Raw genomic sequence first — 17,718 nt, 5'->3', positions numbered from 1 at the left:
TTGCCATTCGTGCACCCAGATTCGTCGTTGAGTACACCATCGCAGGCGCTCCAGTCTGTGATGCAGCGTCAAGGGTAACCACAGCCATGGTCTCCGAGATGATAGTCCATGCTGCTGCAAACGTTGTCGAACTATTTGTGCATATGGTTGTTGTCTTGCAAACGTCCCCATCTGTTGACTCAGGGATCGAGACGTGGCTACACGATCCGTTACAGCTATGCGGATAAGATGCCTTTCATCTCGACTGCTAGTGATACGAGGCCGTTGGGACCCAGCACGGCGTTCTGTATTACCCTCCTGAACCCACCGATTCAATATTCTGCTAACAGTCATTGGATCTCGACCAAAGCGAGCAGCAATGTCGCGATACGATAAACTGCAATCGCAATAGGCTCCAATCGGACCTTTATCAAAGTCGGAAACGTCATGGTACGCATTTCTCCTCCTTACACGAGGCATCACAACATCGTTTCACTAGGCAACGCTTGTCAACTGCTGTTTGTGTATGAGAAATCGGTTGGAAACTTTCCTTACGTCCGCATGTTGTGGTTGTCGCCACCGGCGCCAACCTTGTGTGAATGCTCTGAAAAGCTAATCATTTGCATATCACAGCATCTTCTTCCTGCCGGTTAAATTTCGCATCTGCAGCACGTCATCTTCGTGGTGTAGCAATTTTAATGGCCAGTAGTGTAGTTCACGTCAAATAACACACGTCATGAAATACGAACTGTAGGCGCCACATCTAAGATGCTGTCTTCAAAGTGTCGCTCTACTATTTAAATCCGATGACTGAATAGTGATCTAAACTTTTCCAGACCCTACTCCGAACAGCACCAGCTCACTGTGTTTTTCACTGTGTTTGTTTGGCGAGGCTATGGTAATTCCGTTATGTAAACAGTAAGATGGTCTCTGTTATACTTAGCACACTATATCACTCGTGCGTGGTGCAGTGACTGATGGGGTCAAGCGCGGACGATCCAAGGTCGGTGGCTCATTACGATAACAGCTGGCCACTCGCGAGCCATTCATAGTTAGTGGCCGGCAGCATTGGAACAGCTTCTCTGCAACCGCTACTGTGCAGTCTACGACGCAACGCGTTTAACTGATATTCGGGCCTCTTCGCACAACCATGACTGTAAGTAAACACCGCTTTGCAAACATTATGACAGCGCTATGGTAGACAAACAGTGAAACAGGTTTGCTACTTCCTATATTTACTCAGTACAACATGATTGCCGTAATTTTTGTTTTTGTGCCAATGAATGTTTTGTTAACAGATCTCCCTCCTTTCAGAGAGTCTGTTAAGAACGTTCCTGGAAGCTTCTATGCGTGATTATCTGGTGATATCGTTTTTCTGTTAGACCTTAAGCCAATAAATGATAATGGTACATGGTAAGAAAATTTAGGAACAGAACACCTTCATCTCTGTATTTTCTTCTGTGCAGGATGCACGTGCAACGAGTGAAAAATATACTTAGGTGTTGCGTGTTGAGGCCTGTTGTGGAACAAATTGATCTGACAACGCGAACATAGAGTAGAGCTTTTACGCACTCCCCTCGTAAAGTTTCTTATATGAAGTACAAAAATTGCAAAATCACAAATGGCATCCTATTTCTGGAGCATATAAAGTTTCGGGTAATGAACCAAAACTATGTAGCGATGCTGATATTTTGGATTTAGGAGAATGTCTGCGAACTGATTTTGGAACAGCGTAAATATGTAGGAAAATCTGAACACTTTTAAGTAGCTAAAAACTGAAGTATATTATGTCATAAAATCGTCGTCATAAATAAACGTCACGGCTCTCTTTCCGCTCTGCGGGAAGTAATCCTACTCGTGATAAATAACTTAAATACTTTTAACTAAGATGCAAATGGGAATGATAATCAGCTTTCAGTTAGACTGTAGGCATATTCCACGTTTTCCGTTATTGATGCTTTTTCCTGTAGTGTTTTCTTCATGCCTCGTTGTTTGAAATTTCATGTTTTCGGGTCTATACAACATTAATTGCAATCAAAGTAGTAGATTGGTGCGATGTATTATGTTTAAGCATATTCTGTTTTCCTGTAGTTTACAGTAGTTCGTGTTTCGGATCGTTATTCTGTAGTAAGTTAAGACTGTTTTGTGAAACTTTTACTTTACCCTCGGATAGTCGCGGCACATCTTTTTCTATAGTGCATACAATGAGATATTGAATTATGATCACACTTGTAGATTCCCCAACAAGAACTGAAACACTTCCCAGAATTAGGTTTGGAGCTGAAGATACTGAATTCCCTTTTGTTGTTAATTTTCTTTTCGCCACTACCTCACTAACCTATTACAGTAACCTGTATGCAATATCTAATTTGTATTTTTGCAAGACGTGAGTGTTTCTGTGGTCAAGCTCAAACGCTGAAATCCGCAGCTGTTGGAATACTTTTCTGTCACTGTGTAATACTATAGATTTATACAGACATACTATGAATGTTGAAGAGATCATCTATAGGCTAATGTGGGAAATAGCTTGAATATCGTTATTTGAATGACTTCACTTTGGGGGACGATAAGTATTGTGGGATTATTCGTATTCATTCGTCTGATTATGTCTGATTAGTTTCCCACAACATCACGCATCAAGCACAGTGAGTGTAAGTACTAGAGTACTATAATCTTTTTTCCTGGTCTCTTAACTTTTCAAAATCAACAGTGTTCCCACCCCAGTTTCAAGCGATGTAGTATAGCTTCGCGGCTCTGGAAAGAAGATGTGTTGTGGGAGACTTCAAATATCAGTTCGGCCATTCTCTATGTAAAAAAGATGGCCAGTACTTTCTTCGCCTCCAACGTCATTCGACTACTTCAAAATGTAGAACCCTAATCAGTGTTATGGTAGTGATGGGGGCCATCTGTGATAGAGGATATGCCGAATGTCTCGAGTAATACGTGAAACCTGTACGTGAGTGCTGTGTATTTTTACCACAGTAGTTCTTTGTTTACAACAGCAGTAATTACATCGCTTCTCACCCGCCAGAAGCGGGAAAGGGGAAAATTGTTTTCACGTTTGTTCCTGCCTACGTAAACAGTTCCTCTCCGGACGTGCATTCTTACTCAGATCGTTTATTTCCGCGCGCCCTTTAAACGTTGTAGGAATTTGTAGTAAAATTTAAAACACTGAACAAATGATTTGGCAGGTAACACCGGTAGCTCTGCAGCTCTTTGCTGGCGACGTAACTGGGAGCTGTATACAGTGAAATTGCGTCACTAGGCAACTGTTGAGAAATACAGGAAAACCTAATCAGCGGTTGGTGCAAAAACTGTCGGCTGATCCTTAACATAACCAAAGAACTGTGTTGTGCTTTTACGAGCGAGAAGGTATTACATCTTTTCCGAGTAATCAAAACCTTACGACTATTGCCACACTGAGACTCCCTATATGAGTTCGTTTGAGCAAGTTTGCAGTTGATCTACTTGATCAACGAAATGTAGGCATCACAAAAGTACAAACGACTAAAAATATCTTTTCACCCTCTATGTTCAATAGACAACGAACTTATCATTTTATCCTCCTGTGACATTTCAGGCCCACGTAGCGCAACGTTTGTGCTTGCGCTTTATTAAACATCGTCCAGCGAGTACTTACTGCGGACTGTTAGATGTTTAAAACAGAATGGAAACTTGTTGGGGATCAAGGAAATGCTTGGGACTAAGATCTCTATCTCCCGCGTCATTTCTGTCTAATACATCCGTCTTTTTTATGTTGTAACATTGAGACGGGTACCATTAAGTAGTTCAAGGTGTATGTAAACCACAACTTCAGTTACTGTTAAATGACAGATAATATGGTGGTTTACAAATACTTTAAAGTGCTAATCAACGTGGTAAACCGATCGAGAAAATGCATAATTTTAGTAAACAATTTCATTGGTTCAGATTAAGCAACGTGTACAATTTTCACTAAAGAACACTTTGAAATATGGAAGCCTAGAGCAGTTAACTAATGTAAAAATAAAGCTAGGTAATTAATGTCATTTGGGTTCGCAATAGTTTAATTTTACTATATTCTGTTTCTATCCCGTCGACTTGCGCTACAATGTCAATCTTAATGTACCAGCTTACAAAGGGAAGCTACGACGGTCGGATCACGGATTCACTTCACACTTTGTGCACTTTTAATAGCCCATTGGGACAACATAATGTGCAAGTAATAAGGCGTATTACTTAGGCGATTTCGCGAAAACTGCAACAGGTGTTTTACACATCAGTGCGACGCGACGTTGAGCAGTAGATGGCGGTGGTCATGTGGTTAGCGTTCTAGCTTCGAAATCGATCATTCTCCAGATAAGACTCCCGCTCATCCTTTTTTTTTTCAATTATAATTTTTTCAACACTAATCATGACGGTCGAAGTAGAAAGGATATAAAAAATAGATTGGCAATGGCAAGGAAAGCGTTCCTGAAGAAGAGAAATTTGTTAACATCGAGTATAGATTTAAGTGTGAGGAAGTCGTTTCTGAAAGTATTTGTATGGAGTGTAGCCATGTATGGAAGTGAAACATGGACGATAAATAGTTTGCACAAGAAGAGAATAGAAGCTTTCGAAATGTGGTGCTACAGAAGAATGCTGTAGATTAGATGGGTAGATCACATAACTAATGAGGAGGTATTGAATAGAATTGGGGACAAGAGAAACTTGTGTCACAACTTGACTAGAAGGAGGGATCGGTTGGTAGGACATGTTCTGAGGCATCCAGGGATCACCAGTTTAGTATTGGAGGGCAGCGTGGAGGGTAAAAATCATAGAGGGAGTCCAAGAGATGAATACACTAAGTGGATCAGAAGGATGTAGGTTGCAGTAGGTACTGGGAGATGAAGCAGCTTGCACAGGATAGAGTAGCATGGTGAGCTGTGTCAAACCAGTCTCTGGGCTGAAGACCACAACAACATCTGAAAGGCTCTTAACATCTCAGGTCATCAGTCCAACATCTAAAAGGTAATATCATGAAACGACACATGTATTCATATAAAATTTAATTATATTTCCAATTATATTTCGCTGTTTACTAATCTTTATTATCATAACATATATTATGCGACTTATATTTCTGTAGGCAATTTAAAAACTTTTCACGCGCCTTCATACGTATTCATATTTGACTGACGACAAACAAGAAATTGCTTCTCGTGAAGATGCCATTAAAATACTTTCAACCGTACATTTTCGGTTTGTATTCGGTTTGTATCCAAACGGACGGAAAAAAATATCTAATGTCAAAGAGCTTGTTGTTTTCTTAGAAACTCTGATGATTGCTTGAGCATGAGGGAAAATTGCCTTCTTTCGATGCCGTTTAATTTGTTTTCCATGTATCTATGAAAAATATTATCCTACAACTTGTAATGTCGAAAGCACATCCGACGATTAATCGGATATTATCCTCATATTCTGGCATAGTAATTTCTCTCATATATGTCTCGCGAAATGACCACAACGAGAAAATTAGAGCTAATATAGAGATGTACCTACAATCATTCTTACCAAAGCAGTTCACGAATGGAACTGTGATGAGGAGGGGGGCGGAGATGGCGCGAAATCAGTAAGTGGTACCAGAAGTAGCGTCCGCCACACATCGTCAGGTGGCTTGTGGAGCACAGATGTAGTCAGTTTTTTACGATAGCTGAAGCCTCAGAATTAAAACGAGCAGTATTTTATTTAAACGAACCGTGGTTTCATACACACTAAACTGTGATTAAGTGTTGCAGAGTGATAGAGTTTTATCAAATAGTAGTGGCGGTCGATGTTTCATTGTTGTAAATGGAGTTTCATTTCGTGTTCATTTCTGCTCTGTGGCTATAAGAGAAGCACGTCGATTGTCATGTAGAAACGGTGAGGAAAAATATTAAAATTATGTGGAGACAAAGAAAGTCGAACTTTTGGCATTAACTAAGGAGTGCCAGCCCTCTTCTGTTTATTCAGTAGACAAAATTTTGCAGGAAAATGGTTCCCGTCCTACTTCTGTTATACCATCTACACCTAAATTTTATAGAACTGGTCTGGAATCTTACAATAATAAACTTTTCTGAGACAGAGAAGCTTATGTCCACAAATTAGCATTGTTTTATAAAGCATCTCTCGTGCGAAACTCAGCTTGCTCTTTTCTCATATGGTATACTGAGAACTATGGATGAAGGGCAACAAGCACATTCCATATTTCTAAATTTCGGGAAAGCATTTGACACGGTGCCCCATTGCAGGCTGTTACCGAAGGTATGAGCATATGGAATAAGTTCACAGATATGTGAGGGGCTCGATGACTTCTTAAATAATAGAACCTAATCTGCTGCCCTCGACGGCGAGTGTTCATCAGAGAAAAGGGCATCATCAGGAATGCCCCAGGAAAGTACGATAGGACTGCTGGCATTCTTTATATGCGTAAGTTATTTGGCGGATAGGGAGGGTAGCAATCTGCGGTTGTTTGCTGATGATACCCTGGTGTATGGTAAGGTGTCGAAGCTGAATGACTGTTGGAAGATACAAGACGGCTTAGACAAAATTTCCAGTTGGTGTGATGAATGGCAGCTAGTCCTAAATGTGGAAAAATGTAAGTAAATGAGGCTGAGTAAGAAGATCAAACATGTAAGGTTCGGGTACAGTATTACTAGTGTCCTCCTTTACACAGTCGCCGTTTAAATATCTGCGCGTAACGTTACAAAGCGATATGAGATGAAACGAGCGTGTGAGAACTGCGGTAGGGAAGGTGAACGGTAGACTTCAGTTTATTGGGAGAATTTTAGGAAAGAGTGCTTCACCTGTAAAGGAGACCGCATATAGGACGCTGGTGCGACCTATTTTTGAGTACTGCTCGAGTGTTTGGAATCCACACCAGGTACGATTGAAGGAAGATATCGAAGCAGTTCAGAGGCGGGCTGATAGATTTGTTACAGATAGGTTTGAACAACAGGCAAGTGTTGCTTCGGGAACTCAACTGGGAATCCCTGGAAGGTAGGCGACGTTCTTTTCGAGAAACACTTTTGAGAAAATTTAGAGAACCGGCATTTGAAGCTGACTGCCGGACGATCCTACTGCCGCCGACATACGATGTGCGTAACGACCACGAAGATAAGACACGAGAAATTAAGGCTCATACAGAGGCATACAGATAGTCGTTTTTCCCTCGCTCTATTTGCGAGTGGAACAGGAAGGGAAATGCCAAGTAGTTGTACAGCGCACCTTCCTCCATGCATCGTACGGTGACATGCGGAGTACTATGTAGATGTAAATGGATTAAGTCCGTAGTCGTAATACATAAAGTATCTCGCTCCCTAACAGGACAAAATAACAGCTTATGTGTCTGCTGCTAATAAATAAATGCCATGTCACCTAATCTGGGCCGGCCGCGGTCGTCGTGCGGTTCTAGGCGCTGCAGTCCGGAGCCGCGCTGCTGCTACGGTCGCAGGTTCGAATCCTGCCTCGGGCATGGGTGTGTGTGTGATGTCCTTAGGTTAGTTAGGTTTAAGTAGTTCTAAGTTCTAGGGGACTGATGACCTCAGATGTTATGTCCCATTGTGCTTAGAGCCATTTTGAACCTAATCTGGTGCAAGCTTTCTAACGAAAACGTTTCTTCGGTGACTTGCGTATCTGTTTACCTGCTTTTGTATTCAAGCCGCTTCAGAAGACTTCACAAGACTGAAGGGCTCTCCTTCCAGACCTTACCACTGGAGAAAAAGTTGAAGTGGTCGATGGGAATCGATCCTGTGGCCTTGGCGTTACTATACAAAACGCAAGATCATCATGCATCAGTACATTGGTAGCGAAATTTAATAATGCCCTCTAACATTGACTTGAATTTTAGGAAAACTCATTACTAATTGGCAACAAAGAATCTGTACATAATCATTTCTTCTGTCCTGACCGTTCTGGAGCACTCAGTTTCAGTGAAGAAAATGACAGGGAACTTAGTACTCGACTCCCATAATCATATGTTTGGCACCTGTTCCAAATTGCATGCAGTCACCCAAAGACGCGGCCAGGATATTGTCAAATGGGGCCTTCAATGCACCTCTTTTCATTCAACAGTGAGACTGTATCTCTGAAGGAATTGCAATCAGCCAGGAAATGATGTAATTCTGATACTGCATTGTGCATGTTTAATCACTTGATAGTGCATAAGTGCATGCATACTTTAAGATTACTCGTGCATGGAATTCCTGACTTCAGTAATTACAGCGTTATAAGAGTTTAAACAGGTTCTAGGAGAAAGGGGGGAGGGAAGGATGCACGGCGCAGTCGGCTCGGAAGAATTCAAGCAGTCCGCTGAAAAAAATATGTGCTGTCAGAATATATCCCTTTCGCTTTCCACAAAGTCAGCCATCATTCCGTATCGGAACTAGTTTTCATAATTGATACCACCTGGATGACTAGATTGGGCGATATTATGCCATTTGAGCTATTAATGATAGTATTTTGGGAAACTTTTTTAAAGAAATGCAACCATTGCGTTTGGGCGATATTTTTGTCGATCAACACGGTTTTTGGGCGATACTGGAAAATCCAAGAGCATTTTTATTCAGTGATTTTAATTTAACGTTTTTTTATGATGTTTATCGCTCCGCTGCCTTGTGAAATGCTGAAACATTGCAGCCCCTAAGTTCTACCAGTCTCCAAATAACGATTGCAGTGCTAACGTTAAACTGCAGCATATAGTTAGACTGTTATATAATCCGTTCATCACAAGAATAAACCTGATGTAAACAAACACAAACGTGATGATTGGTCAGAAGTCGTAGCACACGTACACTGGTATCGTTACGCTCTTGGAAGTAGATCCTACTTATGTATTAGATATCTTATTACTAAGTTACGTTAAATGAAACTTAAAGATATTCAAATGTATTAACAGTCATCAACGTTTTTCTTAATCACGCTTTAGTTACATAGTTTTTATTTCAAAAATCGTGTTCAGTCACAGCCTCTGCAGCGTTGAGCTATGATTGTCGCGCTGTAAATGCGCGGTATGAAAATGGCTGGCGCTGCTTTCTGTTCCATAGTGAAACACGCGCGTGGAACACGATTAAAAAGTGCCGAGAAATAAGCTGTTCCTAATGTTTTCATATATTTATGGAGATGATAGGCTCTGAAGTTTTCCCAGCGGTGTATATATGCAGTCAATACTGAAACCCCTTACTGAACATTTGGTGTAGGCTGTAGTGCAATGGAATGTGAACCAATTGCGATTATTCGTATGTTGGTTCGAATCTCCAGAGTATCATTTTTTTCTCGTTCAATTTGAAATATCTACATCTCATATTTATAAAACTCATCATTTTTATGAATAATGCACGTCTTCTTGTTTCTAATTACATATTGGGAGCGAAATTCCTGTTTCTACTTCAAATACAAATACTTAATTATCGATGTTTTACGGAAGATTGTTCATAAAAGGTGTTTAAATTAAGAAAATGTAAGTTTAATTTTTTAAGGCAAGAATGAAAGACCAAATCCTCTTTATTAGGACTATGCCCATCGTTTAATACCACAGAGGTACATAATTATCGTAGAAACACGAAAAACAATCATTTTCACAGCATCGAGCACATCATACAACTGCTGCATTTTTACATTTTGCTATTGTACCATTACAATATGAACCCAACAGAACTGATCTGGAGCCAAGCTGCTGAATCTGGCCCGAGAAGTAACAAGACTGTTAAGCTGCCAGACGTACTGGAACTAACGCACGCAGCTTTTCACACGTCACTGCCGAACGCTGGCGGGATATAGAACGGCTCGTCATAAAAGAAGAAGAGAAGCTGCTGCGCCTGGTTGGCTTCGTGGATTCTGTTGTTGATAGGCTCGCTATCAACGTAGTATGTGACACTTCCAGAACTGAAATGTATTTCAAGGATTCGGATAAGAAAGGAGCCAAGTGGCTTCAATATTTAACTTAACTACACTATGAAATCTTTCAAAACTCTCTTACGTTACACACAGCTTATGAAGAAAAATTACCCTGTGGTTAAGTCAGGAATTTTCATCCATCTTGTTTTTAATTACAATACTACGTCAGCTGAAAACGATAACATGTTGCGATTTTCGTCTAGTTGTCTATGGAGCGTATTGTGGGAGACTTGCAGTGTATTATTTCATTCTGCTTAAAAATTAAATGACATTCGAAACTGTATTGCGCCTCTGCTCTGTTTTTGTGTGCACTGCAGCTGGCTACGTCACTGCAGGCTAGCTGTACCAGCTGACCGGCCAGTGTTGTCAAAGTTAAATGCGCCGGTAGACCTGTTGTCCCCTATTATAGGTAACTCGATGTGCGCGTAACGTACAACAAAAAACATACCCTTATTGTCGTACTTAACAGTACTCGAGCCAGCTTGGCAGCGCCCTACGTGAAATGGAAAACCAATGAGGTTCTAGCAAACGCGGAAGAATACATAGTGCAATGTTTACATCAGGTTTATTCTTATGATGAACGGATTATAGTAGTGCACACATATTGTATTTTCAACTTACCATTACGCTAGTGGACGAATCAGAATCTGTTTTCCACTTCTTTCTTGTTGCATTAAAAACTATCACAACAACACACGCCAGCCTGAGTGGGCGAGCGGTTCTAGGCGCTACAATCTGGAACCGCGCGACCGCTACGGTCGCAGGCTTGAATCCTGCCTCAGGCATTGATATGTGTGATGTCCTTAGGTTAGTTAGGTTTAAGTAGTTCTAAGTTCTAGGGGCCTGATGACCTCAGAAGTTAATTCCCATAGTGCTCAGAGCCATTTGAACCATTTGACAACAACACACAGTACAAAAACAATAAACGGCTGCACTTACATTAAATTCAACAGCAAGCAACAGCTGAACACAAACGAGGGTGTTAGAGTAAGTCAGCAATGTACAGTAGCTGGTCTTTGCTAAAAAGTAGGGAGGGACGATTGCCGACAGTGCTATAGATATATCGATAGTTTAAAATATCGATGGCTGTGATGAATATCGAAAGTGCTTATCCCTTTTTTTCGTCGTATGATTAAAACTCAATATATTTTTCAATTTAACTGCACGGCAACAGGTCGTGCATAATTTCATTTAGGTAATAGGTGGGGTGCATAATTTCATTTAGGTAATAGGTGGGAGGTGGTTCGGAACCCCCAGAGACCCCTTTGGCTACATACTTGAGTCACGCCTTTTTTGCCAGGAAAACTTCAGCTTTTCCTTTTTGTTTAGCGTTGTTTGCTTTGGAAGTCGGATGTGTTCTTGAAGGTAGCTTCTGTTTTAAAACTGCACATACTTTTACACCAGGTTTTGCATGGTTGTTGTTTTCGTAACTTTCTGTGTAATTTTTTGTTTGCAACAGTCACTAGACCACGCGGTCAATTTGCTTTCAATGTTGCCACATTTTGGAGAAATGATACTTTGACGGACAAGGAAACTGAAAATATAACAGTCAGTCGCCACAGATACAAACCAAAAGTTTGAGGTAGGGGCCACAATTTTTGCTTCATTGTATTTCATCAAATGACCAGTAAAAATGCAGCACACACACACACACACACACACACACACACACACAGAGACACACACACACACACACACACACACACACACACACAGCTGCAAAAAATAGCGACAGCACTTGGAGGAGGCATGTCTACAGATACTATAATCCGTTCACTATAAGAATAACGCTGACGTAAACAGTGCTTTATGTCTTCTTGCGCGTTTGCTGGAACCTCATTGGATTTCCGTTTCACGTGGGACTGCCGCCAAGCTGTCTCGAGTACTTGGCTCAAATGGCTCTGAGCACTATGGGACTTAACATCTGAGGTCATCAGTCCCCTAGAACGTAGAACTACTTAAACCTAACTAACCTAAGGACATCACACACAACCATGCCCGAGGCAGGCTTTGAATCTGCGACCGCAGCGGTCGCTCGGTTCCGGACTGAAGTGCCTAGAACCGCTCGGCCTCTGCTGTCTCGAGTACTGTCAAGTACGATAATAAGGGTACGTTCTGCACTCTGCTTTACTTGCACACCGACTTAGCGGTAATACGGGACAACAGCTTTACCGGCGCATTTAACTTGAACAACACTGGCCGTTCGGCTGGTACAGCTAGCCTGCGTAGTGGCGTGGCCAGCTGCAGTTCACACGTAAAAAGAGACGAGTATAGGAGCAATACATTTCGAATGTCATTTAATTTTTAAGCAGAATGAAATGATACACTGAAAATACGCTTCTTAGACAACTAGACGAAAACCGCAACTTGTTATTGTTTTCAGCTAACGTATTATTGTAATTAAAAACAAGAACGATGAAAATTCCTGACTTAACCACAGAGTAATTTTTCTGCATAAGCTGTGTGTAACGTAAGAGATTGAAGGATTTAACCGTATAGTTAAATAATGAAGCCACTAAAGGTATTACTTACAGTCAGTCGTCTGGTAATCCCTTGGCTCCTTCCTTATCCGAAACAGAGAAATACATTTCAGTTCTGAAAGTGTGACTGCTACGTTGTTAACGAGCCTATCAATAACAGAATCCACGAAGCCTACCAGGCGCAGCAGCTTCCCTTCTTCTTTTATGACGAGCCATTCTATATCCCCCCAGCGTTCGGCAGTGACGTGTGAAAAGCTGCGTGCGTTAGTTCCAGTACGTCTGGCAGCTAAACAGTCTTGTTACTTCTCGGGCCAGATCCAGCAGCTTGGCTCCAGATCAGTTCTGTTGGGTTCACATTGTAATGGTACAGTTGCAAATGTAAAAATTCAGCATTTCTAGGATGTGTTCGATGCTGTGAAAATGATTGTTTTTCTTGTTTCTACGATATGTATCTACCTCTGTGGTATAAAACGATGGACATAGTCCAAATAAAGAGGATTTGTTTTTTTTATTTTTGCTTTAAAAATGAAATGGTTATTTTTTCTTAATTTTAAAAACTTATGAACAGTCTCTCATAAAACATCGATAATCAAGAATTTTTATTGGAAATGGAAACAGGAATTTGGCGTCCAATATGCAGTTAGAAACAAGAAGTCGTGCATTATTCATAAAAAAATGATTATGAGTTTTATATTTATGAGATGTAGGTATTTGAAATTGAACGAGAAAAACTAAATGATACCATGGAGTTTTGAACCACAGCACGAACAACTGCATTAATTTCACATTCCATTACACTACCGATGCACTACACTTTGAAGGCCAATTTGTTTCGTGCATATCGTACAACACAGAAAACTTCAAAGCCGATTATCTTCGTAAATTAATGAAAAACATTCAGAACAGCCTATTTACCAGCACTTTTTAACCGTGTTCCACATGCGTGTTTCACTACAGCCTAGTTTACACAACGACATTGAGTTGGGCACTCGTTGCATGCAATGAGTTCCACGCAAGTGGTTTCACATGTGACTGTAGACACGGCGACATCAGTATACACTTCAGTTTCGTCGTTTTGTGGGTTCCTGAGCCGTGTCTGAAATGGAAGTTTTGGCAGCTGCACGTCGCACTAGTTGTGATGGAGTTAAAGCTTGTTGCGTGGAATCGCTGCATAAGAAAAAAAAATAATGTTAAGAAACGTGTTTCGATTCGTGATTGGATGAAGAAAAGACCGTCAGCTCGGTTGCTCAGCATCCTTGCTGAAGTAATTTATAACGGAATATCCAAGAAGTTCTTTTAATTATCTTAGAATGTCACCAGAACTGTTCACGTTTCCTCTAAATAGAGTTAATTATGCGATAAGGAATAAAGATACTGTAATGCATGAAGCACTGTCGCCAGAATTGAAATTACATTATCATATTGCGTGCATTACAATCGAGAACACTCGGCATGCTTTAAGATGTGGTTTTAGTTGGTGATGACGCTATTTCATTAACATCAATAATTATTAACATTAATAATTATTAGCATTAGCAACAGTAATTATTCGAAGCAGGCCGCATTAAGAAGAGAATGGTTTGCAAACTACGAGGTGCATTCAAGTTCTAAGGCCTCCGATTTTTTTTCTAATTAACTACTCACCCGAAATCGATGAAACTGGCGTTACTTCTCAACGTAATCGCCCTGCAGAGGTACACATTTTTCACAACGCTGACGCCATGATTCCATGGCAGCGGCGAAGGCTTCTTTAGGAGTCCGTTTTGACCACTGGAAAATCGCTGAGGCAATAGCAGCATGGCTGGTGAATGTGCGGCCACGGAGAGTGTCTTTCATTGTTGGAAAAAGCCAAAAGTCACTAGGAGTCAGGTCAGGTGAGTAGCGAGCATGAGGAATCACTTCAAAGTTGTTATCACGAAGAAACTGTTGCGCAACGTTAGCTCGATGTGCGGGTGCGTTGTCTTCGTGAAACAGCACGCGCGCAGCCCTTCCCGGACGTTTTTGTTGCAGTGCAGGAAGGAATTTGTTCCTCAAAACATTTTCGTAGGATGCACCTGTTACCATAGTGCCCTTTGGAACGCAATGGGTAAGGATTACGCCCTCGCTGTCCCAGAACATGGACACCATCATTTTTTCAGTGCTATTGGTCACCCGAAATTTTTTTGGTGGCGGTGAATCTGTGTGCTTCCATTGAGCTGACTGACGCTTTGTTTCTGGATTGAAAAATGGCATCCACGTCTCATCCATTGTCACAACCGACGAAAAGAAAGTCCCATTCATGCTGTTGTTGCGCGTCGACATTGCTCGGCAACATGCCACACAGGCAGCCATGTGGTCGTCCGTCAGCAGTCGTGGCACCCACCTGGATGACACTTTTCGCATTTTCAGGTCATCATGCAGGATTGTGTGCACAGAACCCACAGAAATGCCAACTCTGGAGGCGATCTGTTCAACAGTCATTCGGCGATCCCCCAAAACAATTCTCTCCACTTCCTCGATCATGTCGTCAGACCGGCTTGTGCGAGCTCGAGGTTGTTTCGGTCTGTAGTCACACGATGTTCTGCCTTCATTAAACTGTTGCACCCACGAACGCACTTTCGACACATCCATAACTCCATCACCACATGTCTCCTTCAACTGTCGATGAATTTCAATTGGTTTCACACCACGCAAATTGAGAAAACGAATGACTGCACGCTGTTCAAGTAAGGAAAACGTCGCCATTTTAAGTATTTAAAATAGTTCTCATTCTCGCCGCTGGCGGTAAAATTCCATCTGCCGTACAGTGCTGCCATCTCTGGGACGTATTGACAATGAACGCAGCCTCATTTTAAAACAATGCACATGTTTCTATCTCTTTCCAGTCCAGAGAAAAAAAATTGGAGGCCTTAGAACTTGAATGCACCTCGTACTGTCTTGAAGATAGAATTTTGAAATATTGCCACTGTACAGATCTAACATATGTGAATGGGGAGCACTGCAGCGACGTTTTAAATAGATGAACATTGAATAAAGAATGCAGCATCTTGATCTGGTATAGCCTTCCCTCCTCTCAACAATATTCTTTAACAAAGAGTTGGCCAACTTGGCTATCTTGTAGACAAGAGCACTGCTACAGCTAGAATTACACTTGGTTGTATTTTTCTTATGTCAGTTGTATATGTGCTGCTAACTCAATGAATTTTACCCTGTACCTCAGATATTGTGAAAGCATATATGTTATGATCGCACATGACAGCCTCAGCGGCAGCAATATGTTGCTTATTTTTGTAATCGGCGTCACTGAAATCCCACAAACACCTATACAAGGCACAGATATCCAAAAAGCGGACATTATTCTCTGTTCCCCACTTCATATTTCAGTTTGTCTACTCTCTACGAAGACATATAACCTCAAAACTCATGCAATTAGTGTCGCCAAAGTTGGAACACACCAGAAGTGTTTAGTTTCAAGGAGGTATATAAACTGCATAGAGTGGCTATCTGTGAGGTAACAGCGCTCCCAGCGGCAGCAAAAAGCAACACCGGCCGCCTTTTTTTGAAATGTCTGCATGTCAGTATATTTACATTTGGTGTATAGTACTGGCGTCAGAAAATCACTGTTTTCCGGTTGTAATTTGTTTTAAAAGTCTTATTGACCGATCGCGAATCATGCCCAGTGTATTTGCGGCATACAATTGCGCTAATAGAAGTGAAAACAACTGGAATATCATATTTCAGGTGAGTATCTAAATGCGAGTTGTACTTAGCGTCTTGTGCATCATTTTCGTGTTCAAGCTGTATACAAAATGTAAATAAGCTACTGTATACACGCAGGGTGCGATTTGTGCTTTTACCAGTGGGGGGGATGTCTTAGGGGGTTAGTAGAATTATATATGTTACTAGCTTGGACTGTGGCGTTACGCATGGTTAAACAGCTATTTATAAATAGATGTTAATGCCAAAACTCACTATTGACGCGTATGCACTATCAGAAAAGCCATCCCTTGTTATATCTTTAAAAGTACATTATAGGTAAATCTTATTTACAAAATCATCTACATACGGGTACAGTTATACGAGGGGAATTCAAAAAGTAGAGGCACATTTGTGAAAAGTTGTACCTATTTTGATGATAGAAAACTGAAACGTATTAATAGTAAGACTTATTAAAAACTTTAAGTGTTCGGTTCCACAAATTTAAATTATATGTAAAGTTTTACTCCAGTGCGTGGGAAATAAACATCCCAGGTTGGGATGCATAAACTAAAACCAGAGGAGGGGATGGTCTGATGCAGAGGGGGGGAAATCCCCCCCATCCCCCCCTGCAAATCGCACACTGTATACACGTCTCTTTATTTTTATATTTCCTCTGAAAGAAAGAGCTGTTAAGTTGGTGGGTAGCCAATATGAGGCGAGATAAGTGGCAGCCAATTCAATATAGCTACATATGCTCATTTCACTTTGAAGATAGATACATGTATCGTACAAATGAGAAAAGGCAACTTCTGGCAAATGCAGATCCGACAATATTTACATTTCCTGACCATCTGCAGAAAACAACTATAGTATAGAGACAACCAAGGAAACGGCTTGTCAGTGAAGAATCAGCTTCCTTATCAAATGAACCACTTAATAGTTTTCCAGTTATTTATTTGCTATATGGGTTATGTGTGAATTTTACTATTAATCAATGTATGTATAAGAAAAATAAAGCTTAATGATAATACTTCATTTTTGTAGGTGAAAGAGTGATACAGAATGATCATACAGATCATTCTTATTGTTTGCCTAGCCCCAAAACATTGAAACAGAATTATGAGGCACTACAGTAAAGGACCGAGAAGCTGAGGAAGCAAGCGAAACATGCAAGGCAAAGTGTTTCAAGAAAAAAGAAACAAATTGTGACATATAAAACAGTAGCTGTAGGCCTAAATAAGAGACTTCAAAACTGTGCTTCTGAAGTGACAGGATGTGGCAAAAATAGTGATATTTTGAAGCACTTTTTGCAATGCAAAACAAATGTTCAATTCCTGAATATCCTAAAGAACTAAGACAGTTTGCCCTTACACTGAATTTTTACTCCTCCAAAGCTTATAATTATTTGAGGAAGTTTGTTGAATTACCCCATCCTCGAACACTCCGCAGGTGGGCAACTACAGTAAATGGCAGTCCTGGATTTACAGAAGAAAGCTTAAAAAAATTTGCAGATGAGGTTCAGCGTAGTTCAGGATCTATTTTAGCTGCACTTATGTTCGATGAGGTGGCTCTTAAAAAAGACTTAATATGGGATAGTAATAAGGTCTGGGGTTATGTTGACTTAGGGCAAGGATGTGAGGAAAGTGATGATATCCAAATAGCAAAAGAGGCACTAGTGTTTATGGTCACT

At 40.9% G+C, this 17,718-nt stretch overlaps 1 protein-coding gene across 1 annotated transcript in view; it reads left to right on the top strand.

Moving 5' to 3' along the window:
- Nucleotides 1-994: 994 nt before the first annotated feature.
- LOC124595876 (triokinase/FMN cyclase-like) overlaps nucleotides 995-17,718 on the top strand; it is a 165,179-nt gene continuing 148,455 nt past the window's right edge. Inside the window, exon 1 of the mRNA XM_047134785.1 lies at nucleotides 995-1,135. Within this exon, the coding sequence (XP_046990741.1) occupies nucleotides 1,130-1,135 (6 nt within the window). The 5' untranslated portion in view covers nucleotides 995-1,129. The remainder of the gene's footprint in view (nucleotides 1,136-17,718) is intronic.

The sequence above is a fragment of the Schistocerca americana genome, chromosome 2 (assembly GCF_021461395.2).
Source record: "Schistocerca americana isolate TAMUIC-IGC-003095 chromosome 2, iqSchAmer2.1, whole genome shotgun sequence".
Taxonomy (NCBI): domain Eukaryota; kingdom Metazoa; phylum Arthropoda; class Insecta; order Orthoptera; family Acrididae; genus Schistocerca; species Schistocerca americana.
This window is presented reverse-complemented; position numbering and strand designations above follow the sequence as displayed.